This window comes from Eulemur rufifrons, chromosome 7 (genome assembly GCF_041146395.1).
Source record: "Eulemur rufifrons isolate Redbay chromosome 7, OSU_ERuf_1, whole genome shotgun sequence".
In the NCBI taxonomy this organism is placed as follows: domain Eukaryota; kingdom Metazoa; phylum Chordata; class Mammalia; order Primates; family Lemuridae; genus Eulemur; species Eulemur rufifrons.
Genome location: NC_090989.1, coordinates 266,363,846 through 266,389,117, shown reverse-complemented (window position 1 = coordinate 266,389,117; position 25,272 = coordinate 266,363,846). Strand labels below are relative to the sequence as shown.

The window sequence follows — 25,272 nt, the reverse complement described above, 5'->3', positions numbered from 1 at the left end:
ATTTAATTTTTATAATATCAGAAAGCTTTTGTTTTCTGTAATTTGAAAATGAATTCTTAGAAGAAAACTTGGCCAGTAAATTTTGGATATCAGAATATTTTTTATGATTACATTTTCAAATGTAAGTTTTTTCTTTTTGTGTTTTATCATATTCTGAAATTATTAGGGGAAAAATATCATAATTACTTGAGAAATATCTTGTTTATTCTGTATGATCAATGATAAACTCCATCTCTGATGGAAAACAGAATTTCCAGATATGAAACTTAATGATCCTATATTTTAATTGTCCTTGACATGTAATAAGGCAAAAATAGCAATTCTAACACTTCATTTGATTCTATAGGGTTCTCCTTTACTTACACATTATTTTAGGTGTGTTTTATTCTTTTTTAAAGGCTTTTCCTGTTGTCACTGAAATAGACTTTAAGTAGAATTGTTAAACTTAATTGTTTATTTAGAAGACTTTTTGCAGTATTCACCATTTTATTATTATGACAGTTTATATTTTGAATGTGACAGTTAAGATGTTGCATTAATGTAAATATATATATTTAAATTTCTGATTTTTTAAATACTTGAATATTTGATCACATTTTCAGACTAAAATATTTTTACAGTTTTAAGTCCAGTGGTAATTCAAAGATGAAGAGTAAGTTTTTTTTTAATGTTAAATAAATAATTTTATATTTATTGATTTCATCATTTAACCATGTGAAAAGTTAAGCCAACTGTGAAGTTATGGAATACATTCCACACAAGAGTGCCGTCACATCTGACACCAATTGCAGGTCTGGGAGGTTCCCAAAGATACCCTCAGTTCTGATAATTTGCTAAAAGGAGTCACAGAACTCACTGAAAGCTGTTATACACAGGACATGGTTTACTATAGGGAAAGGCTACAGATTAAAATCAGCCAAGGGGAGAAATGTGATAAGGTGGAATCCTGGGAAGTACCAAACCTTAGCTTCCATTGTCCTCTCTCCATGAACACATAACTTTCCCAGCATGATGTGTGGCAGTAGACTTGAGTATTATCAGCCAGTGAAGCTGACCAAGCTGAACCTTGGTGTTTATAGTTTTTATTGGGACTCTATTATGTAGGCATAATTGATTGCTTGCTAATCTCTGTCTAATCTCCAGCCCTTCCAGGCGTGACCCAAAGCCCCCCACCCTAAATCTTATTGTTGATCATTCTAGTGTGGCTAGCCACCACCCTAAGACTGTCTGGTGACCCAAGGCCTCCAGGCAGAAAAAAAAACTAGTGCACTCAGGCATGACATTCCAAGGATTTAGAGATTACCTCGCAGAAGGATAGTACAAAAGCCACACCTCTCTTGGACAAGGTTAAATTTTTTACTGCACAAACTCTTAGTCATATTAAAATGAGGCAGTCATGTGCTGATTTTAGCAATGTTTGAAAAACTTGTATAGAAATAAAAATGCTTTTTAGTAGTCACTTGTAGTGTAGTAGTAACTTGATGTTACTCTACACTGTTCTATAGGAATTTGCGATTTCTTGCAGTTTTACCTTTCACTCAACAAGGAAAAGTCTGTTTCACTTCTGAATATTTATTGTATCAATAAAATATAAAATCCAAAAAAATCCTATATTCAAGAATTTTAGCAGCATAATTTGTATCGATGAGTTGGAAGTAACACCAGTGTATTTAATAATAGGGGAATAGTTAAGGATACCATTTAGCATTTTAATAATCTATTAAAAATAATTGCGACAAAGACTGTATAACAACATGGAACAGGCTTATCAGTTAAAAGAATTATGTAGCCTGTGCAGTGAACTGTGATCATGCCACTGCATCCTAATTCCAGCCTGGATGACAGAGACACTGTATCAAAACAAACAAAAAGATTATGAAGAGAAGCATAGATTTATATTATAATTTCATAATATGCACATTAAGCTGAATGAATTATCAAAATGAGAAATAATGTAGCTATTTAACATTTGCAGATTTATTCTGAGATTATTGGATCAATATGCAAAGATGCTTAAAAAAGGATGGTTAGAATGAAAAAACTGACTTTTTTCCTCCAAACAAAGCTCATTGTAGTTTTCTGCAAGAAAAATTCAAATGCACAGCCAGATACATGCTTAATTCTTTCTTTTCCTCAAAGGTTAACCATAAATGGGACTTGAATAAATCTTCTATATAATTCTATACAAAGAAGGTATCAACTCTAGTTATTAGAAATGAATATTTTAAAGAGTTTATTACATAATGTGAAAATTATTGATTTTAGTTTTAAGTACATTTAATCAAAATCAGGTTTCCTATGAATTTATCTGAGAAGGAAATTTTGGAGTAATTTGGCATTTCCTTTTAAAACTTTTGAAAGTTTCCTTTATTGAAAGAATATCTCTAACCTTTAGGCAGTTGCTGTCCAATATTAATTGCATTGAATACATGTAACTATTGGCATATTAGTTGAAAAGGACTGAGTAATGACTAATCACTAGTATTTATTTGCCAGTGTTTAATAATTAGACCTATGTATTAGAAATAACAGGAGACAAAAAAAAAATAGAAATAACAATCTTCAGAGCAACCCATGAGAATGGGTATCATTATGATCCACATTTTACAAATAAGCAAATTGAGGCTTAGAAAGATTAAATAATTTGCAGTATCATAAAAAGGTAAGCTAAGTTTGTGGAGTATGAATTCAAGCCTAGATCTTGTCTAGCCTAAGAAGACTACCTTTTTAACTAACATTTTGCATCTGTCATTGCAGCATCCGTTTATAGTAGTTCTCGATTGACTATACATTACAGTTTGCTCTGGAGCTTTGGAAATATACAGGTGCCTAGACTGCAGCCTAGACCTTCTAGTTAAGAATCTTTGGGGGTGAAACATGCCTTTCAGGAAATCTCAGTTGCCTCCAAGAAAGTACTTTCCTGAACATTTCTTCAAGATTCTAGTTTTCTGATATCAAAATTATAGAAAGTATTGGTTCCTCACTGCAGGTAACTTCCTTGGATAGTGGAAAGGTGTTTGCATTTGATTTCCTAATCCTTCTCTTTGAAATGTTTGACTTTGGAGATACTGCATTATTCTTTCTCACCACTCTCTCTTAACTCCTTTGGTAGGTTTCTTATTTGCTTTTCCCTTGAGCTATTTTATCACTTTGTATTTTTATTTAGGAAAGGCTGTTATGTTTTCTTGCATTTTTCTTTCACTCTACAAAAAGCTATTTGGTCACAGTTTAAAGTTGTATAATTTTTATGTTTGTTGTTGTCTTTCATAATGTTTCTTTCCTTCCTTTTCCTTCCATATAGATTCCCAATAAGGAACCTATGTAGTTCCTTTTTGAAAGCTGCTTATTATCTTTGAAGGAAACCCTTCTGGACTACCATTGTACAGAAGCATAGTGTAGGGATGAGCTATGACGAAGTACCATGGAAGGCTTTAGTACAGGGATTAGTATTGACTCTGTTCTAAGTTAGTAAGAAGACTCTCAAGCAAGTAGGAATCCTTTGGCTCAAGTATCTGTTGTCAGAGTATTTCTTTTTCTTTTTTTTTTTTTTTTTTTACTCTTTGCTTTTGAAACAATTAGAGATTCATGGCAAGTTCTAATGATACTATAGAAAGGTCCTGTGTATCCTTTACAAAGTTTCCTCCAATGGTTACATCTTACTTGATTATAGTACCTGGAAACAAGGGTGTTGACATTGGTATAGTGCCTATTTATAGTTCTGTTTCTTTGTATTGCACGTGTAAATTCATGTATACCATCACAATCAAGATACAAAACTAATCCACTATCACAAAGATCTCCCTTATGGTACCCTTTTATAATTGTACCTGCCACCTCCCCCACTCACCTCTATCTCCTGGCAACCATTGATCTGTTTTCTATCTCTATAATTTTGTCATTTCAAGAATGCTTTAAGTCAAATCATAGTGCATGTCATCTTTTGAGATTGCTAAATGTATGTTTAGTTTTTTAAGAAACCACCAAATTGTTTTCTAGAGTGGCTATACCATTTTATATTCCTACCAACAATGTATGGGAGATCCAGTTTTTTCCACATCCTTGTCTGCATTTGATATTGTCACTGTTTACTTTAGATATTCTGATAGGTATGTGGTAATATTATGTTCTTGTTTTTTATTTGAAGTGGTTTTTGATTTCCATTTTTTTAATGACTAATTAGGTTGAACATCTTTTCACATGCTTATTGGCCATTTGTATATTTTTTGTGGTGAAATATCTATTTAAATCCTTTCCCTATTTTTAATTGGGTTATTTACCTTTCTATTGTTGAGTTGTAAGCATTCTTAGATGTTTTAGATACTAGTCCCTTGCCATATATATGTTTTGCAAATATTTTCTCTCATTCTCTGGATTGTCTTTTTATTTTTTGATGGTATTCTTTGAAGTACAAAAGTTTTTATTTTGAAAAAAATTCAATTTATTTATCTGTTTTTTTCTTTGTACTGTGCTTCTGGTGTCAAGCCATTTCTTAACCCAAAGTCATGAAGATTTATTTACTCCTGTGTTGCCTTCTAAGAGTTTTATAGTTTTACATTTAGGTAGACACCCATTTAGAGTTAATTTTTGTGTCTGTTATAAGAAAGGGGTCCAACTTCCTTCTATTGAATATAGATAGATAGTTTCGTTTTGACTTTTTTTTGAACCCTATAGAAATGCAACAACATAGTGTATATTCTTTTGTGACTGACTTCTTATGTTGGTGAGATTCATCTGTGTTATTGTGTGGAGCAGTAGTTCATTCTCATTGCTGTATGATCATTACGTGCATTTATAAAAATTCATGTACCCATTCTATAGTTGATGACATTTGGTTGTTTCTAGTTTGGCTAGCGCAAATAATGCTGCTGAACATATTCTCATACGTTCCGTGTACATAAGCAGGCAGTCTCTCGGAAGTAGCCATAGGAATAGAATACATAGGGATCTTAGAATATTCAAATATTCAACTTTAGTAGATTGGGTCAGCCAGTTTTCCATGTTGTACCTGTTTACACTCCCACTAAATTGTACTTATTTAACGCCCCCATGTAAGAGTTTTTGTTGCTCTACTTTCTTATGAACACTTGATATTGTCAGTCTTTTTAATATTTCATTGTGGTCTTAACTTGCATTTCCCTGATGACTAATGAGGTCAAGCATCTTTTCGTGTGTTTATTGGGTATGGTATTAGTCACTTGTGTGTGGCTTAGAAAAACATTTATTTCTTGTTCACTTATAATGATGGTGGCTATTACGGAGCTATACTTGTTATTCTGGGAATCAGGCTGAAAGAGCAACTCCTATTACGGATACGCTCTTCTTATTTCAGACGGAAAAAGAAAAAAACTGGCAGAAATGACTGATATTTTTAAAGCTTCTGCTTGGATTAAGTGTAGGTCATGTCTATTCATATTCCATAGGCCAAATGATATAAAACTGTGCTCAATATCAAAGGGGCAGAGAGTTATCCTCCTACCACAAGAAGCCATGGATTGGGATGAATAATTCTTTCCCAGGAAAAAGAGAGGGTCCCAATTCTCTGGAACAGTCTACCACTTTGTGAGATTTCTGTTCAAGTCTCTTCCCATTTTTTGTTATCTTGACTTTTTCTTAATGATTCCTAGTATCTTTGTTTTGTATTCCCTTTTTCTGTTTCTTAGTAAGTTCTAGATATATATCCTTTGTTGATTATATGTATTGTAAATATCTTCTCCTATTCTATGACTTGCCTCTTCATTCTCCTAATGTCCGTTGTTAAATAGTTAATTTTAATGTTGCCTGGCTTATCAGTATTTTTCCTTGATAGTACTACTTTTTATTTCTTGTTTAAAAAACCCTTTCCTCCTCCAAGATTATGAAGATACTCCTTTACATTATCTCCTAGAGTCTTTATTGTTTGGTCTTTTATATTTCAGTGTACATTCCACCTATAATTAACATTTAGTTAATTTTAACATTTTAACATACTCCTACAAGTCCAGAAAGAGCTAGAGTGACCTACAAGTGGTTTCTAAGATCAAATTAACTTGATTTGCAGATAGAAACATGTTAATACTAAACTCACATAGAAGATATACATCTGTTAGTAACACATATTTTACCAAATTTCTCATATAAAAATGGTTGGGGGCCGGGCGCGGTGGCTCACGCCTGTAATCCTAGCACTCTGGGAGGCCGAGGTGGGCGGATCGTTTGAGCTCAGGAGTTCGAGACCAGCCTGAGCAAGAGCGAGACCCCATCTCTACTAAAAATAGAAAGAAATTATATGGACAGCTAAAAATATATATAGAAAAAATTAGCCGGGCATGGTGGTGCATGCCTGTAGTCCCAGCTACTCAGGAGGCTGAGGCAGGAGGATCGCTTGAGCTCAGGAGTTTGAGGTTGCTGTGAGCTAGGCTGACGCCACGGCACTCACTCTAGCCTGGGCAACAGAGTGAGACTCTGTCTCAAAAAAAAAAAAAAAAAATGGTTGGGCACATTTAAATTTTTACTATATTTAAAACTGCAAAATTTACTTTCTATATCTGTAGGTAGCCAGCAAACTGTAAAGTCTGTCTTAATTATCCAATTTCAAATTCTGATATCTACATCTCAGGTATTATCAAGGGGACCTGTGCTTTAAGTGAAGCTTTAGTTGTAATCTTTCTGGATGTGGAGGTTTTCAATTTTTTTCATCCTACAAGCTTACTTGATTCCTGCCTCTTTTTTTTTTTTTTTTTTTTTTTTTTGAGATAAGAGTCTCACTCTGTCGCCTGGACTAGAGTGCAGTGGCGTCATCATCACTCACTACAAACTCCCAACTCCTGGGCTCAAGTGATCCTCCCACCTCAGCCTCCCAAGTAGCTGGGACTACAGATGGGCATCACCAGGACTGGTTAATTTTTTCTATTTTTAGTATAGATAAGGTCCCACTCTTGCTCAGGCTGGTCTTGAACGCCTGAGCTCAAGTGATCCTCCCACCTCAGCCTCCTAGAGTGCTGGGATTATAGGCGTGAGCCACCACACCCAACTGATTCCTTCCTCTTGTCCCAAGATGCCTCTATAAACTTCTGGTAAAATATCCAAAGGGAGTAATTTCTGGATGTTTAATATAGGAATCATTCAAATAATTGTATTTCTATTAAACAAACATATTTGTCTGTCTTCAGCAAAGACTGAAGTTATTCACCATGGAAGTGCTGCTTACATCTCTACACATTAACTATCTGCTGTAGCATTATTGGTATTCTAACATTTGTAGGATCGTTTGAGGGTTAAGTTTTATTATCCAGTGGGCCAAAATACTTGTTCTTAAAAATTGACCAAGCTAAACAAATAGTACCATTTGAAACAGGTTGATTTTAACTTTGTACATGGTATTTACTGTCTTTCCTAAAAGTAATCTTTTAAATCTTGGTAGATCTTATGGTTACAGTGAAAAGGCTTATCTGTCAGATTTGCGATTTGGTTAAAACTCTTACCTGAAAAAAAGAGAAAATTACTTAAACATTAGTTGTTTAAGAAATAGTACACGTTAAAGATGATTTTGAAGATTAATGGATGAAAAAAATCACTGATTATAAAGAATTTAGCTAATATAGAAATAGATTGTATCTATGTCCTACTTAAAAAAATATATAGCTATTGAAAAGTCAAGATTCTTAAGGAAAGCTACACAGATTATTTGCATGTAAATACATACAATAAAAACAATGTCGGAATGCACCCACCTAAATACAGTTAGGTATTTCAAACATGACGGTTGGGTTTAATCTAAAAGGTTTGCAAAGGCTGGGCGCGGTGGCTCACGCCTGTAATCCTAGCACTCTGGGAGGCCGAGGCGGGTGGATCATTTGAGCTCAGGAGTTTGAGACCAGCCTGAGCAGGAGAGAGACCCCATCTCTACTAAAAATAGAAAGAAATTATATGGACATCTAAAAATATATATAGAAAAATTAGCCGGGCATGGTGGCACGTGCCTGTAGTCCCACCTACTCGGGAGGCTGAGGCAGGAGGATTGCTTGAGCCCAGGAATTTGTAGTTGCTATGAGCTAGGCTGACGCCACGGCACTCTAGACCGGGCAACAAAGTGAGACTCTGTCTCCAAAAAAATAAATAAATAAATAAAATAAAATAAAATAAAAGGTTTGCAAGATTATGCCCTCATTTCTATGCCCGCAGTTCTGTTTTTTTATTATAAGAGCTAACAATTATATGGAATGTGTAGTAATTTTTCCTTGCCGTACAGTCACTTCCAACCTTTAGATTGTGTGATTCTTGATGAGTTCCCCTTAAATGTCTTCATACATGGATGAAGTAACATTGTTGGCTTTTAATACTTTAGTAGTAAATATGGTCCATTATCTGTAACTTGTTTTATTAATTGAACTTTGGTTTTGCTTTTCAGCGGGGATCTGATGAGCTTCTTTCTTCTGGCATCATTAACGGACCTTTTACCATGAACAATTCTACTACTTCTACAGGTGTGTATGGTGAGTTTTAATTTTTTAAAAATGGTTTCTTCCCATGAGTTTAAAGCTTTTTTACAATGTTCTCATATTGTTCATTTTATAAACATATTGAAGTACCACTGTTTATAGCAAAAACTAAAATTTGTTACAGTTAAGCACTATATACTGTTTATATAGATGAATCGCTAGATACAGTTCTCTTAAGTTAAGGATTCATTTGGATTTAATTTGACGGTGTCCTTTTTGATTGATGTTCTTTGTGACACATACTTGTGATAAAAGTGCTGTCAATAAGTTGGTGACCTAGAACTATTGAGTAAAAGTGCTCGATTTAAAAATTGTGTTGAATGATGATGGCCTTAGAATGGAAATATTAAAACTATAAGATCATATGATTTTTTAAAATTGAAATATAATCCATAATGTACCACATGATTTAAAAATAAACATTCTTGAAATTTGAATTGAATATGAATTGGAGGAATTCTGTACTGGAAGGAGAGTGAGCAGTTAAGAGGCTATTGCTATAATCCTAGTAAAGATAACTTGCACTTATGGCAGTGTTGGTGTGATGGAGAGAACTGGAGAAATTACAGCAGGTAAAATTGAGGGTGAGTGGTGATTAATTGAATGTTTGAATAAGAGATTTCATGAGTGACTTCCAGGTTTTGGACTTGGACTTGGATAATTGGAGAGATGAATTGTAGTACCATTCATTTCTGTTAGAGAATATACGAAGAACAGAGTTGGATAGCACAACAGGTTCAGATTTATATATAAACTTAGTATATATTGAGTTTGAGATTCCTCTGGAACATCCATATGGAAATGTCAGATAGTCATTGGTCTTACCATCACTAGAGAAATTTAGTAGTCAGTATCATACACAGTTGACACTTGAAGGCATGAGAATAGAGAGTTTCAGAAAAGGTGGGATTTTTATTTAAATGTTTTTGGAGTTATAGGGAGTTAGAGGGTGAGTGGTCATCCCTTTCCAGACCAGGAGATTACATGGTGTTTGGGACCATGGCGATATAGGTATTTGGAAGGGTAGTAAACAGCCTCTATGTGAGGACTTTATGAGAGAAGTGGACCAAGTTCAGTTAAGGCAAAAAGATGAAGGCCAAAGGATGCAAAACAGAAGATACGTAGGATGAAAAGGTCTAGAGATTAAATGAAAAAATTAGATCTATAAGCTCATTTTGGCTTATTTTAATTAATAATTTTTTAAAAAATGAAGTTATTAAACTGTACTGGATGCTGGAATAATGGTTCCAGATTATGACCCTGTCTCAGGCACACTGGGATATATGGTCATTCTATTTAGATGTTGTTATTATTATTATTACTTTTTATTTATTTGTTTTTTTTTTTTTTTTTTGAGACAGGGTCTCACTCTGTCACCTGGGCTAGAGTGCAGTGGCATCACTATAGCTCACTGCAACATCCAACTCCTGGGCTCAAGCAATTCTCCTGCCTCAGCCTCCTAAGTAGCTGGGATTACAGGTGTGTGCCACCATGCCTGGCTTATTTTTTTAAACAATTTTTTGTAGACACGGGGTCTGACTATTTTGCCCAGGCTGGTCTTGAACTCCTGGCCTCAAGCAATCCTGCCCCCGTCAGCCTCCTAAAGTTCTGAGATCACAGTCACGAACCATCACATCTGGCCCTTTGTCTTATTCTTAATTTTAATAGAGGTGACTTTATTATTTAATATTTTAAGATGATGTTTGTGGTATTTTGCTGTTAGGCTTTGGTAGTAATTCTTCATCATACTTTACTAGTTTCCTTCTTTTTCTATTTTACTTAGTTTTTATTACCACTGGCTATAAATGTTGTTAAATCACCATTTGTGTTTTAGTAATTTGATCATGAGATATAGTCTCCATTAAGTTACTGATGTGGTGAAACATTTTATAATTTCCTAGTCTCGACCCATTCTTGTATGCCTGGAATAAACCAACTTGGTCATGGGGTATATTTTGATATGCTGTATTATTTCAGATATAGGTTAGATTGTTGTAATAAAGCAATAATACAGACCCAAAAATACAGACTCAGGTTTATTTCTAAGTTCTTCTGAAGGGTGGTCAGGAGCTTATTTGGTTTCTTGATTGTGTTGGGGACCAGCTTTTTCTATTTTTGTTCTTATATTCTCAACATATGACTACCTTCTCATGATCTAAAATAGTACTCTAACTGTGCATCATTCCCATGGGAAGGGGAACAAGGAAAGTTGAGGCTGGACTTTGTCATCGATCTTGGGCCCTAATGATAAGAATTAAAGCCTAAGAATGACAGAGATGAGAGCTGGAGGCCGAGTTCCTTATAGGGACAAGACCTAGAAGTTATACTTTTTTTCCCTCCCATCCTATTAGCCAGAACTTAGTTACATTGATATACCAGCTTTAGGAGGGGGAAGGATCTAGGAAACTGGTCCTTATTCTGGTATGCCCTGTCCAGTCATAATTCAGGGAGTTCTATTACTTTAAAAGGAAAGGAAATAGAGATATTGGAGCGGACGCATATACATTAAGCCACATATATACATGTATGTTTATTTAGAATTTTTGTAAGTACATTAATCAAAATATTTCCCCATAGCTTTCTTTTTGTACTCTAGTAGATTTTAGTATTAATATCATCATAGCACTATAAAATAAATATGCCATTTATTCAGCATTCAGGTAAAGAAATAAACCATTACTGATATTCCCAGGAGTCCCCCTTTCCCTTTCCATTAATTTTCTCTTTTCAAGTGTATTCATTATCCTGACTTTTAACATCATAGGTTAGTTTTTTGTTTTTAAACTTTATATAAATTAACCAATAAGTACAATATATACTCTTTTGTGTCTGGCTTCTTTTATTCAATATTTTGTGGCAGGACATGGTGGCTCATACCCCTAATCCTAGCACTCTGGGAGGCCCAGGTGGGAGGACTCCTTGAGGTCAGGAGTTTGAAAGCAGCCTGAGCAAGAGCAAAACCCTGTCTGTACTAAAAATAGAAAAATTAGCTGGGTACAGTGGCGTGTGCCTGTAGTCCCAGCTGCTCGGGTGGCTGAGGCAGGAGGATCACTTTAGCCCAGGAGTTTGAGGTTTCAGTGAGCTATGATGATGCCACTGCACTGTAGCCTGGGTGATGGAGCAAGATTCTGTCTCAAAACAAAAAAAAAACATTTTTTTTTTTGTTTGTAAGATTAATCCATGTTGTGTATTGCTCCTTTCATTCTTTATCGTTTCTGTGTAGTATTTCAGAGTATTGATGGACATTTGAATTATTTCCATTCTATAAATAGTGTTGCTGTGAATATTCCTTTTTTGTGTTTCATTGTGCTGCTCACTTGCACACACACTCTTTCTCTCTTGCTTTCTCCCTCTCTATCTCCTGTGGTCAAAAACATAAAATTTACTATCTTGAACATTTTAAAATATATAGTAATGTTAACCGTATGCATGTTGTTGTGCATGGATCTCTAGAACTTTTTCATCTTTCAAAACTGACTGTATACCCATTGAATATCATATTCCCCATTTCCTCCTTTCTCTACCCCCTAGCAACCAGTATGTCTTTATACCAGTAACATACTGTTTTAATTACTGTAGCTTTGTGATGTTTTGAAATTATGGAGTGTGAGGACTTTAGCTTTGTTTTTCTTTCTCAAGAGTGTTTTGGCTATTTTGGGTCCTTTGTGATTCCATGTGAATGTTAGGATTTTTTTTCTATTTCTGCAAAAAAATGCTATTGGGATTTTGATAGGGAGTGTATCAATTCCGTAGGTCTCTTTGAATAATATGGACATTTTAATGATATTAAGTTTTTCAATCCATGAGCATGGGATGTCTTTGCATTTTGGATATTTTTGACATACTTTTAGGTGGAAATGTGTATGCATTTTACTTGAGTATATATCTAAAAGTGGAATTGTTGAGTCTTAGGATATGTATGTGTTTATGTTTAGTAGAGTTTAATTTTCAAAAGTGATCATACCATTTTACACGCTTAACCAGCAATTATATTAGTTTATTTATTCCAGAACTTCACCAGCACGTAGTATGGTATATTTTTAATTTTAGTTAACTAAAAGCCACTGGTACATTGGTGGCTCATTGTGACTTTTATTTGCTTGAATATTAATGAAATTGAGTATACTTTTGTATCTTTATTGAGCATTTGAATATAGTTTTTACCAATGTGCTTAGAGATCTTTTGCCCATTTTTTTCTATTAGGTTGTCTGCCTTTTTCCTCACTGATTTGTAGTAGTTCTTTATATAGTCTGAATATGAATTCTTTGTTAGACATAATATAGCAGATACCCTCTGACACTATACTGTGGCTTGCAAATTTAATTGAAAAAATTGAAAGATGAAAAAGTTCTGGAGATCCATGCACCACAATGTGCATATTGTTAACATGACTATACTGTGTACTTAAAAATGTTCAAGGTAGTATACTTTATGTTTTTGACCACAATGAGAGAGAGAGGGAGAGAGCAAATATATAGACATATATAGCAGATACCCTCTGACACTGCACTATAGCTTGCAAAAACCACCTAGTGATGGTTTTTGATAAACTGAAGTTGTTATTTTTAATGTAGCCCACTTTATTAGTTTTTTCTCTTTATGGCTAACACTTCTTGTACCTTGTTAAAAATGCACTTCAGGTGCAGTGGCTCAAACCTCTAGTCCCAGTGCTTTGGGAGGCTAAGGTGGAAGGATTGTTTGAGGCCAAGAATTCAAGACCAGCCTGGTTATGGCAAAAAGTAGCACATATCATTTTTGTTTATATATTATTTACTTAGTCACACAGCTACTCCTAGGTGCTTAGGAGGCTAAGAATGTAGTCCTTTTTTTGGCAGGCATGTGCCTCAACTAAACATTGGTGGTTCTATGAAGAAAACAATAAATGTTGGAACACATTTGCCTTCTCTGCCACTGATGTTGAATGCTTACTATGATTTCATAATAAGCACTAGTTTCTCTGGCCAGTTAATTTGAGTACTTGGCTTTTAATAGTAAAGAAATACATGAAATTGCTTTAAATAAAATCATATGAAGAGATGTGAACACTGCTCTCCAAACTTTTAAGAATAAATAGTTCTTAAATTCATCAGATAATTAAGCAGTACTTTAAATCAGCTTTGAGGATTAGTAAGTTTAAAGAAAATTCACCTGAAGTCTTGATGCTCACCCATGTAAATTTTGCTATTTAAATTCTGTCATTTGTAATTTTAAAAAAATATATAAACTTCCGCTTTCAACCATGATAGTGTAACTGGGACCAGACTTACTGTTAATTGTTTTGGGACAGTGGACAACAAGTTCAGTAGGATTGTGATCTCAGAGAGAAGGGAAACAAATGAGGAGAACCCTGTATTCACTCTGGCTTCCTTTCTAGATTGTGTAAGTAGGGCGAGGAAGACCCAAGCAAACATGGCAGAATTGCTGAGTTGAAGAGACAGAGATCTAAGTTTGGGAAGGCTGAGTCAGTTGGGAGGTATGGGGGCAGAGTATTGGGAGAGAAGGGCCTGTGTGGAAAAAGTGCTCCAGAAATCTACCTTTGAACCTATTGTATTATAGAATATTATTAAGCCATACATGTATAGGATGAAACTATGAGGTCAGGCAAAGAACAACCAGAGAGCTGTAAGCTGGACTTTTCAGGGCTCACACAGGGCTGGGACACATCTGAGTGATAGCCAACTAGAATAGGGAGTCCTTGTTGAATACTTGAAGCATATTCAGGGACATGTGACACAGAGGAGAAAACCTTTACTAGTAGTGCTAAACTAGCTCTAGCATAAAGACTACTCTAAACCCACCTTAATTAAACTTAAAAACAAGCTCCAAAACGATGTAGCTGATCTGAAAGTAACTTAATTTTTTCTGAAAATAAGGTGTAGCACTTTAAAGGAATATAACAAATTCTAGTGCTCACAATGTCAAGCATCCAGTGGAAAGTTGCCAAACATGGAAAGAGCCACGAAAATGTGACCCATAACCAGGGGAAAAATAAATCAACTAAAACAAACCTAGAAAATTATAGCAATGATAGAATTAGCAGATGTGTACTTTGAAATAGTTATTAAAAATATGTCCAAGTATTTAAAGGAAAATATGAGCATAATAAGGAGAAAAATGAAAGAGAAAAATCAAGTGGAGGCTGGGCACAGTGACTCATGCCAGCAATCCCAGCGCTTTGCAAGGCCAAGATGGGAGGATTGGTTGAGGCCAGGAGTTTGAGACCAGCCTGGGCAACATAGTGAGACCCTGTCTCTACAAAAACATTTTAAAAATTAGCCAGATGTGGTGGCACAGACAGGAGGCTGAGGCAGAGGATTGCTTGAGCCCAGCAGTTCAAGGCTGCAGTGCGTTATGATCGTGCCACTGTACTCCAGCCTGGGCAACAGAGCAAGATCCTGTCTTGAAGGAAAAAAAAAGAAAAATCAAACGGAACTTCTAGAGATAAAAATATAATATATGGGGAAAAAAAATACATGGATGGTATTCATAGCACACTATATTGTACAGACAAAAGTACTGAAAAAGAAATGAACAGAGCCTTGGTAACCTCTAGGATAAAATCAAGCATTCTAAACATATGTATAACAGAGAAAAAGGTGGGGGGAAGGGTGAAACAGAAACATATCTAAAGAAATAATGACCAAAAATCTTCCAAATATGATGGAAACCATAAACTCACATATCAAGAAATTCAATGAACCATAAGCAGAGCAAACACAATGAAAAACATACCAAGGCTCATCATAATCAAATTGTTGAAAACCAGGTGTGCAGAGCAAATCTTAAAAGTGTCGAGAGGGAAAAAGTCACATTTTGTTGTAAGAAACAAAGTTAAGAATGGCAAGAGAAATTTCTTACCTAAAACTATGCAAGACAGAAGACAATGAAACAACATCTTTAAAGTGCTAAAAAAAAAAAAAAAAAAAATTTTATCAAACTGGAATTCTATATGGAGTTTAAAAATGAAGTCAAAATAAAGTCATCTTTCAGGCACACAAGAGCTGAGAGCATTTGTTAGCCCCAACTCCTGTTTCATGAAATGGTAAAGGAAATTTACTTGAGGAAAATGATACCAGCTAGAAACCTGGATCTCTAGAGGGATAAGTATGTAGATATATGACTTTCCCCCCTTTTTTGGTTAATTTTAAAAATTATTGACTATTTAAGGCAAGATAATATACTTTTGGGGTTTTGTATATGGGAAAAAGTGACATATACAACAATACCACAAAGGATAAGATGAGAGAAAAAGATACATAATTTGGAAGATTTTTCATTATACCTAGGTGTTGTGATATTATTTGAAGGTAATCTGTGGTAAGTTAAAGATGCACAGTATTAACCCTAGAGCAGCCACTTAGAAAGTAAACAAAGAAGGATAGCATATATTGTAAATTAAATGGAATACAAATATATATATATATATATATCTCCAAAGGGAGCAAGGAAACGAGGAGGGAAAAAGGAGCAAAGAATAAATGGGACAAATAGAAAGCAAGTAACAAGATGGTAGACTTAAAGCCAACTTCATCAATCAATAATTATATGAAGTGGCAATGAAATAAAACTTACAGTTAAAAGGCAGAGGTTGTTTGGATAAAAGAATACTTATTTGATGTGTATGAAAACCCATTATATATATAAAATCTCAGGTTAAAAGTAAAATGTTGGAAAAAACATACACATACATATGTACACACACACCCGCCCCAACAGACACATATATATGTGTGTAAACACTAATCATAAAAAATTTGGAGTGGCTATACTAATATCAGAAAAAGTAGACTTTTGGGAAAAAGAATATTACCAGGGGTAAAGAGAGATGTTTCATAATGATAGAGATCAATTTATCAAGAAGACATAGTCTAAATACATATATAATTTACCTAATTATACAGCTTCAAAATACATGAAGCAAAAACTAATAGAACTAATTAAATAGAGAATTAGATAAATACAAAATTATTATTGGAGATATCAGTCCTCTCTTGCTAATTCACTGCTTTATAGCATAGTAGACAAAAAATCAGGAAGGATACAGATCAGGGATTAGCAAATTTTGGCCTGTAGGACAAATTCATCCTGTTGCCTAAATTTTTATTTCTTATGAGCTAAGAGTAATTTTTAGATTTTCAAATGGTGAAAAAAAAACAAAGAATAATATTTTGTGATACATGAAACTTATGTGGAATTCAAATTTCAAGTCCATATGTAAAATTTATTTGAACACAGTAATGCCATTCATTTATGGTTGTTTCATACTATAACTGTAGTTGAGTAGTTGTAACAGATCATATGGCCCACAGTGTCTAAAATATTTGTGGCCCTTTAAGAAAAAGTTGATAGGTCTCTAATAGAAATTTTCAGTAATATCAACCATCTTGATCTAATTGACAATATAGAGCAATCTTCCCGCACCAGCATAATGTATGTTATTTTCATTATGAAGTACTCACCAAGATAGACAGGCTATATGCTGGGTCCAAAAACAAGTCTCAATAAGTGTGAAAGGATTAAAATTGTATAGTTTAAGTTGTGTGACTTCATTAGAACTATATTAGAAATTTAAAAAAATCCTCAAATATTTGGGGGGGAAGGAAAAAAGCAATGCTTAACCCATAGATCAAAGAACTCATCACAGGAGATATTAGGAAATATTTTAAACTGAATTAAAATGAAAGCACAACTTACTACAATTTGTGGGCTTCAGCTAGAGCTATTTTAGAAGGAAATTTGCAGCTTTAAATGTTAGAAAAGAAAAAATGTCTAAAATGAGTCATCTTAGATTCCAGCCGTAACTAAAATAAAAAGAGCAAGTTAAACCCCAAGTAGATAGAAGGAAATGTTAATGATGAAAGCAAAAATCAGTGACAGAAAGCAGAGAAAAATTAATGAAACCAGTAGTCGTTTCTTTGAATTGATCAATAAAATTATTAATACATCTAGGTAGGCAAAAAAAGAGAGAAAAGATACAAGTTACCAATATCAAGAATAATCCAAAAGGATATTGTTACGGACTCAATGTGTTTGTGTCCTCCCAGAGTTCATATGCTGAAGCCCTAACGCTTAGTGTGATGACATCGTGAGGGTGGGACTGTCATGACAAGATTAGTGCCCTTATTAGAAGAGAAACCATGGAGCTTGCTTTTGTGCCCTCTCTCCCTGTTGTGTGGGGACACAGTGAAAAGGCAGCTGCTTCTAAGCCAGAAAGAGCCCTCTCTGGAAACCCACCAAGGTGCCACCTTGATCTTGGATTCCTAGCCTCCACAACTGTGAGAAAATAAATTTTTCTTATTTAAGCCACCCAATCTATGGTGTTTTAGTATGGTAGCCTGAGCAGATTAAGTGAATAATATTATGAATAGTTTTAAGCTACTAAGTTTGACAGTTTAGATGAAGTGGACAAATTCCTTGAAAGACACAAATTACCAGACTTATGCAAATGGAATAGAAAACCCAAACAGCCCTATATTTCTTTAAAAAATCAAATTGGTAATAAAAAACTCCAGGCCTAGGTAGCTTTATTGGTGAATTATGTCAAACATATAAGGAAGAAATACCGGTTATACACGGACTCTTTCAGAATATAGAGAAGGTGGGAACACTTTCCAATTCATTTTATGAGGCTAGTGTTATGCTGTTGCAGGAAAAGAAAACTACAAATTAATATCCCTCAAGGAATATGGACATAAAAATGTTTGGCAAGATACTAAATCAAATTCTAGGGTTTTTCCTTGGCTGCAGCTGCATTAGAGCAGAGTACAAGCTGTGGTGGCAGCAGTCATGGGAAGATAAGCATTTAGAAAGTTTCTTCCATTCTTTGAGTATTGGCTGAAAGGAGTGTAGTCAAAACTGTAAGCAAAGGAGGCATTATGCTTCCCGAAAAATCACAGGGAAAAGTATCACAAGCAAAATAGTAGCTGTTGGATCAGGCTTTGAAGGAAGGGTGGAGAGATTCAACCAGTTAGCATTAAAGTTGGAGACAAAGGTCTAGTTCCAGAATATGGAGGCATCCAGATAGTTCTAACAAGGATTATTTCTTTCTTAGAGATGGTGACATTCTTGGATAGTATGTGGACTGAAATCACTGTTGACATGGCATCAACATAAACCTGCCCATTCCACTGAAGTTCTGAAGTCTTTTGTCATTTAAATAAATTTCAATGTCTCTTTTATAATAAACTAATTATATCTAAACCAAAAAATCAAATTCAGCTATACATATATATATATACACACACACACACACACACACACACACGTATGAAGAGTGAGGAGATCATGTATCATGACCAAGTACGGTTTATCCCAAGAACATGAAGTGCTTTAACATTTGAAAATTAATCAGTGTGGTATACTGTATTAACAGAATAAAAGACGAAAACCTATGTTCATCTTAATAGATCCAGAGAAGGCATTTGAAAGAATTTAATTTCAATTCATAATAAACAAAACTGTCAGCCTACTAGAATAGAAGGGAACCTTTTCAACCTGATAAGATATAAAACTACAATTAGCGTTATACTTAATAGTGTAAGACAGTGCTTTTCTTCTAAAATTGGGAATGAGGCAAGGATGTCCAGTCTCATTACTTCTAGTTAACATTGTACGGAAAGTCTTAACCAGTTCAATAAAGCTAAAAAAAGAAATAAAAGGCATGTAGATCGGAAAGTAAGAAAACTGTGTCTGTAAAAAATACTAAAGAACTTTGGAGGGCTGCAGGATATAAGGTCAACATACTAAAATCACTATATTTCTGTATTCTATCAATGATTAATTGGAACATAAAAATTTTGAAGTGTTATTTACAAGTCCATGAAAAATTATGAAGTACTTAGGGATAAATGTATCAAAATATGTATAAGACCATTACACTGAAAACTACAGAATGCTGCTGAGAGAAATTAAAGAAGATCCAAATAAATGCAGAGATACCATAATGTTATAGTTGAGATGACTCAAAATTGTTAAGATGTGAATTCTCCCCGAATAAGTACCCGATTTCAAGAATTACCATAAAGCTATAATCAAGACAGCGTGGTAGTGGCAAATGATAGATATGTAGGTTAATCAAACTTAGAGTCTGTATTGCCTGAGGCTGGGGGTTTTGTAGGGAGGACTAATTGCAGAAGGGCAGTAGGGAACTTCTTGGGATGATGGAAATGTTCTATGTCTTCATTTTTGAGTTGGTTGTATAGCTGTATACGTTTGTCAAAACTCATCAAACCCTGTATTTATGTGGGTGGATTTTATTATATTTAAAGTATACCCTCATGAAGATGAAGTTTTAAAAAAGAATCTATACTTCTCAGGTAGTTTTCCTGACAGATTCTTCTAGTTCTGAGGTGGGAATATATGAATTTTTAAAAACCCTCTTCCTCATGTTCCATCTTTTGGAAAATGACTAATACATAATAGGCATTCAGGAAAATACTATAAGATTTATACAAACAATGTATTTTGAATGCTTATTTTTATATTAAGATTTCTAGAAACTCTGAAGTCTATTTTTTTATACAGAGAATAATTCTTCAAATTTATGTGTTCCATGCATTAGAATTTCCTTGTTTCCTGTTGGCTTTTCTTAAATTATGGCCATATGATTGCTTATATACATACTCCATTTTCAGGTTATTTGTCACATTTGTTTTTGTTTTTTTTTTTTGAGACAGAGTCTCACTTTGTTGCCCGGGCTAGAGTGAGTGCCATGGCGTCAGCCTAGCTCACAGCAACCTCAAACTCCTGGGCTCAAGCAATCCTACTGTCTCAGCCTCCCGAGTAGCTTGGACTACAGGCACACGCCACCATGCCCGGCTAATTTTTTCTATATATATTTTAGTTGGCCAGATAATTTCTTTCTATTTTTAGTAGAGACGGGGTCTCGCTCTTGCTCGGGCTGGTCTCGAACTCCTGGCCTTGAGCGATCCACCCGCCTCAGCCTCCCAGAGTGCTAGGATTACAGGCATGAGCCACCGTGCCCGGCCTTGTCACATCTTTAGATATAACCTTTTTCTGGTCATCTAAGTGAGTAATTCTTAGATTTTCAGATTTCACATAATATCATTTTCAATTATTCATTGGCAATGTCTTAATTTTGCCAAATAAGGACATCAAGAGCAAAAAATCACTGTAATTTACTTTTTTTTTTTTTTTTTTTTTTTTTTTTGTGAAGAAAATACAGGGTCTTATTCTGTCAATGAGACTGGAGGTACAATGTTGTGATCATAGCTCACTGCAGCCTCCAATTCCTGGACTCAAGCTATCCTCCCACCTCAGCCTCCCAAGTAGTTGGGAGTACAGGCTTGTGCCACCTTGCCAGGCTAATTCTTAAATTTTTTGTAGAGATGGGGTCTCGCCATTTTGCCGAGGGTCTCAAACTCGTGGCCTCAAGCAATCCTCCTGCCTCAGCCTCCCAGAGTGCTGGCATTACAGGCGTGAGCCACATTACTTTGATACGAAAAAAGTAGAAAGAACATAATTTCCAAGTAAAACAGTCCTTCTTAAGAAAAGCTAGACATATATTATTGATCACTGTGTACTAGATATGGTGATAAGCATTTATAATGTATTGAAAATTAAACTAATTTAACTTTCAAAATATCCCTATTATATTAATTTTATAGGAGAAAAATCTGAAGCTCAGTCATGTCAAGTAACTGGCCCAGAACAGGATGTGTGATTTCATAGCTCCACCTCTTAACATAGCCCAGTCACTTTTGTAATACACAACAATTAATAGACTAAAATAGTGATTTATAATTGGACATTTCCTAGTAAAAGTTTGTCATGTTAGGTCATTATTTGACAGTGTAACACAAATGAGAGCTCAGATAACTTGTTTTGGTATTCACATTTTCTCAAACATAGTTAAAGAAACAGCCTTCTTAATGTTCTTTCATTTTGGGGGAATATTCTAGATAAACTGATAGGACTTCCTGCCTTTATGATGTTTCTCCTGTCTTTTAGCACCTTGTGCTGATTGAGAAAGGCCTCGTTTGTGGTGTTACTGTTGTTTAAGCGCCTTTATACCTATAGGGAAGGTGCAAAAAGGCACTCACTCCCTGCTCAACTCTCACTCCTATCGAGAACACTGATGTTGGTGTTCTACTTTAGTGTCAGTGTTATCATTTGTCATTGTTAACAAACCATCGAAGCCTGAATATACTTAGAAAATTTACAGTGTTAGTGTCAAGTTGTTCACTTTTTTCCTAGGAGTGGCAAGGCACTTTGAGATTTTTGTGGTAAAAAAGAAATTACCTTTGCACTTTAGTTAGGATATTTATGAGACTCAGATGAGGCAATGTAAGTGAAAACAGTTTGAGAACTAGAAACTAAAGGTCACTTTAGGTTTTTGGAAGCCTGTCTGGGTTTTTAGAGCAGGATTATGACATGATACGCGATTTTAGTTAGGTTGATGTGATACTTGATTCTAGGTCTCTGGGGGGCAGGGGGAGTGGTGAGACTAGAGGAAGGGAGAGCAGAAGGGAACAAGATCAAAGGTTAGGTTGGTGATGCTGAGAGTGGAGATGAAAGAACATAATCAGTAGTTCATTTGGAGGGAAAAAAATAGTATTTCTTGGTGATTGATGAGATAGATGAAGAGATGAAACCCCTTGCCTCCCAATTCAGTTCATCCAATAAATACTTGAGTCCCTATTTCATTTTCCATAATCTGACCTAGGCTTGTACATAAAGGCACACAAACCTGTATGGACCTCTAGGAATTGATAGTCCTTTGGGTCTGGGTAGGATGCTACCTGCATTTAAGAACAGAGAATATGGGAGCAAGTGCTGGTTTGGTTATTAAGTCAACCTATTTAACTGTAAACAAGTTGAATTCTGTGCCACAGATACGTATTCAAAATATTGTCACATTAATTTTTATTTGGGCCTCATGAGATTTGCTTATTTAGGATCACAAAGATTTGTAAAGTTTCATTAGTGTTAGAAAAATTATACTTTTAGGTGTTTGGAAAGATTATATTTTTCTCCAAATAGTGGCAAATATAAAATATAATATTTAATAATAAAACACACTATAATGAAACTTGTGGCTTTTTAAAATAATTTGCATTCAGTTTTACATAGTTTTATTTCTTAAAGAAAAACATTAAACTTACAGGCTTGTCAATCCAAGTTATCGTCAGTCTTAAACTAATAGGATTTAAATAAAATTAGCTATCTGCTGGGGTAATGAATTTTTTTATTTTGCAGGGGTAGTTCTTAAACTTCAGGGTAAATGAGAATCACCTGGAGGGCTTATTAAAGCAGATTTCTGGGTTCACCCCTGGAGCTTCTGCTTCAGTAGGTCTGGGGAGGGGTTGGAAGTTTGCATTTTCAATAACGTGGTGCTTACATTAAGAACTACTGTTACAAGAAGAAGATTATCATAGGAAACCACCATTTAGCGTCTAAAAAATAGATTAATAAAGACTAATGCCTGAGAGATAAACTTCATTTTTATAAACATACAGTTCACATCCATATCCCCTTAGGATGTAGTAAATTTAGAAGTTCTATCATAGCCTTTCCTAAAACTTACATTAGTTTTCTTAAAACGTAAAAATACATTAAAGACATTATGAGTATTGTCGTCTATTCATAAGAAAAGGTTGAATACTTAAAGAGGTATTTAAAATAATGTAATTCATTTACGCTCATACTTTTCCTTAAAGTTAAAAACCAGACTTCAATTTTAAAACATTTAATACCCACAGTGAAAAACCAAAAACTCCCTTCATTGAAAGGTGGTTGGTTTTGTTTCGTTTCCTACCCTCCCCTTCCCCCCTCCCCTGATCAGTCCTATGATTCCCTCAATTTCAAACCCAAAATGTGACAATATGGTTAATATAGTGTATCAACCCAGATTAGTTTCAGTAATTTTAAAAAATCTTATGTTTTTTAGCTAATGGGAATGACAACAAGAAATTTAAAGGAGATAGACCTCCCTGTTCGCCTTCCCGTGTTCTCCATCTTCGCAAAATTCCATGTGATGTCACCGAAGCAGAGGTCATATCATTAGGTCTACCATTTGGCAAAGTAACTAATCTTTTGATGTTGAAAGGAAAAAGCCAGGTATGTAATATTTAAAGATTGGCGCAGGGTGATTATCTCTAGGTGTTAGTGTTATAGATAATTTTCGTTTTCTTGAACTTTTGTGTATTTTCTAAATTTCATTCTATGAACATAAGTTAATTTTAAAAGTAGTAGTAGGTTGGTTTTTTTTTTTATAACACGAGGCAACAAACAAAAGTCTAAACACAAGAAGCAGATTTATCTCTTGACTTGTGGTCTTTTCCCTCAATAAGAAACATTTTATATTCTTTTATATTTTATTTCTTAGTTATTTTTATTTTATTTATATTTTATATTATAGGATAATTTATGAGATATCCTATGATTATCAGAAGACCCTGATAGAGAGAGAGAATGTAAATTATACCTCATTTGGCAAGTTAAAGAACAGTTAAGTTTTCCAAAATCTAGATAGAAATGTACAGTATTGTCAAAAGACAAAATTTCAACACATTTAAAGATCACTTAATTGGCTTTTATTTGTGATTCTATAAAATAGAACACGTGTTCCACTGAACATGACAGAATGGTTGGTTGGTTTGGGGTTGTGGGTTTTTTTTTTTTTTTTTTTGAGACAGAGTCTCACTCTGTTGCCCGGACTAGACTGCTGTGGCATCAGCCTAGCTCACAGCAACCTCCAACTCCTAGGCTCAAGTGATCCTTCTGCCTCAGCCTCCAAAGTAGCTGGGACTACAGGCATGCGCCACCATGCCTGGCTAATTTTTTTTCTATATATTTTTAGTTGTCCAGATAATTTCTTTCTATTTTTTTAGTGGAGACAGGGTCTCACTCTTGCTCAGGCTGATCTTGAACTCCTGAGCTCAAATGATCCTCCCACCTCGGCCTCCCAGAGTGCTAGGATTACAGGCGTGAGCCACCTCGCCCAGCCAGAATGGTTGGTTTTTATAAGAACAAGGAAACAGTGATTAAAAAAGTGAATTAGTTAACATCATTTTACTTTTCTTTTAAGGACTAAAGCAAAGAGGACTTCCTTATTACATTGATTCAGGTAGACTGGACACTTTCTGATTGGTTACCGTGAATCTCCTGTTTTCAGGAAATATTGGTTTGTTTGGGGATTTACCTTCTTCATTTAGCATCATTTTGTGACTCCATTTTGGTTTGGACTGGTCTGCTGGGACCTAGTACAGGAGGCTGGTCCAAAACATTGGGCTCCCCGAAGTTTTGTTTAATAGTATATTTTAGTTGTAGAATTAACATGTAGCTTCTTTAATAATTTGAAAAAGACTGTAAGAGAATCTTCAAAGTTAACAGATTTTTATTAAGATGAATAAGGAAACTTGTTTCTGTGATGACCATGACAAAAAATACAATGCTTGTTATGTTGGTTTGAATAATCTAATCATATGCCCCCTTGTTCCAGCTCAGACCCCACAGGGGTGAATTTTTTAATTCTTTCCAAGGTTTTGGTTGTCCTAAAAATCTTTTATGCTGAGCACTATTATAAAGAGGACAACAGATGTAGGCCCTAGAAATTTTGTTATACATTACATGTTTCTTCTACTTTTGGTAAATGACAGGTTTAAGAAACATAAATACATTTATGATATAAATAAATGGATAAGCATTGGGCATGAAATAGATTGGATGATGTCTGATTTAGTCTCTTAATAAACTAATTAATATCCTTATTTACTTCAGATGAGGTTACTAAGATCTAGAGAAGTTAAATAACATGCCTTAGTATTCAGACCT

General features: G+C 34.7%; 1 protein-coding gene across 2 annotated transcripts in view; it reads left to right on the top strand.

Annotated features, from left to right (window-relative positions):
* Positions 1–25,272, top strand: part of PTBP3 (polypyrimidine tract binding protein 3) — an 89,709-nt gene that overhangs the window by 31,270 nt on the left and 33,167 nt on the right. Inside the window, exons 2-3 of one of the 2 annotated variants that reach the window (XM_069474557.1) lie at positions 8,387–8,462; positions 23,387–23,556. In XM_069474557.1, coding sequence (XP_069330658.1) covers positions 8,438–8,462; positions 23,387–23,556 — 195 coding nt within the window. In that variant the 5' untranslated portion in view covers positions 8,387–8,437. Of the gene's footprint in view, positions 1–8,386; positions 8,463–23,386; positions 23,557–25,272 lie in introns of those variants that run through there. The other variant, XM_069474558.1, reaches the window with a different exon arrangement.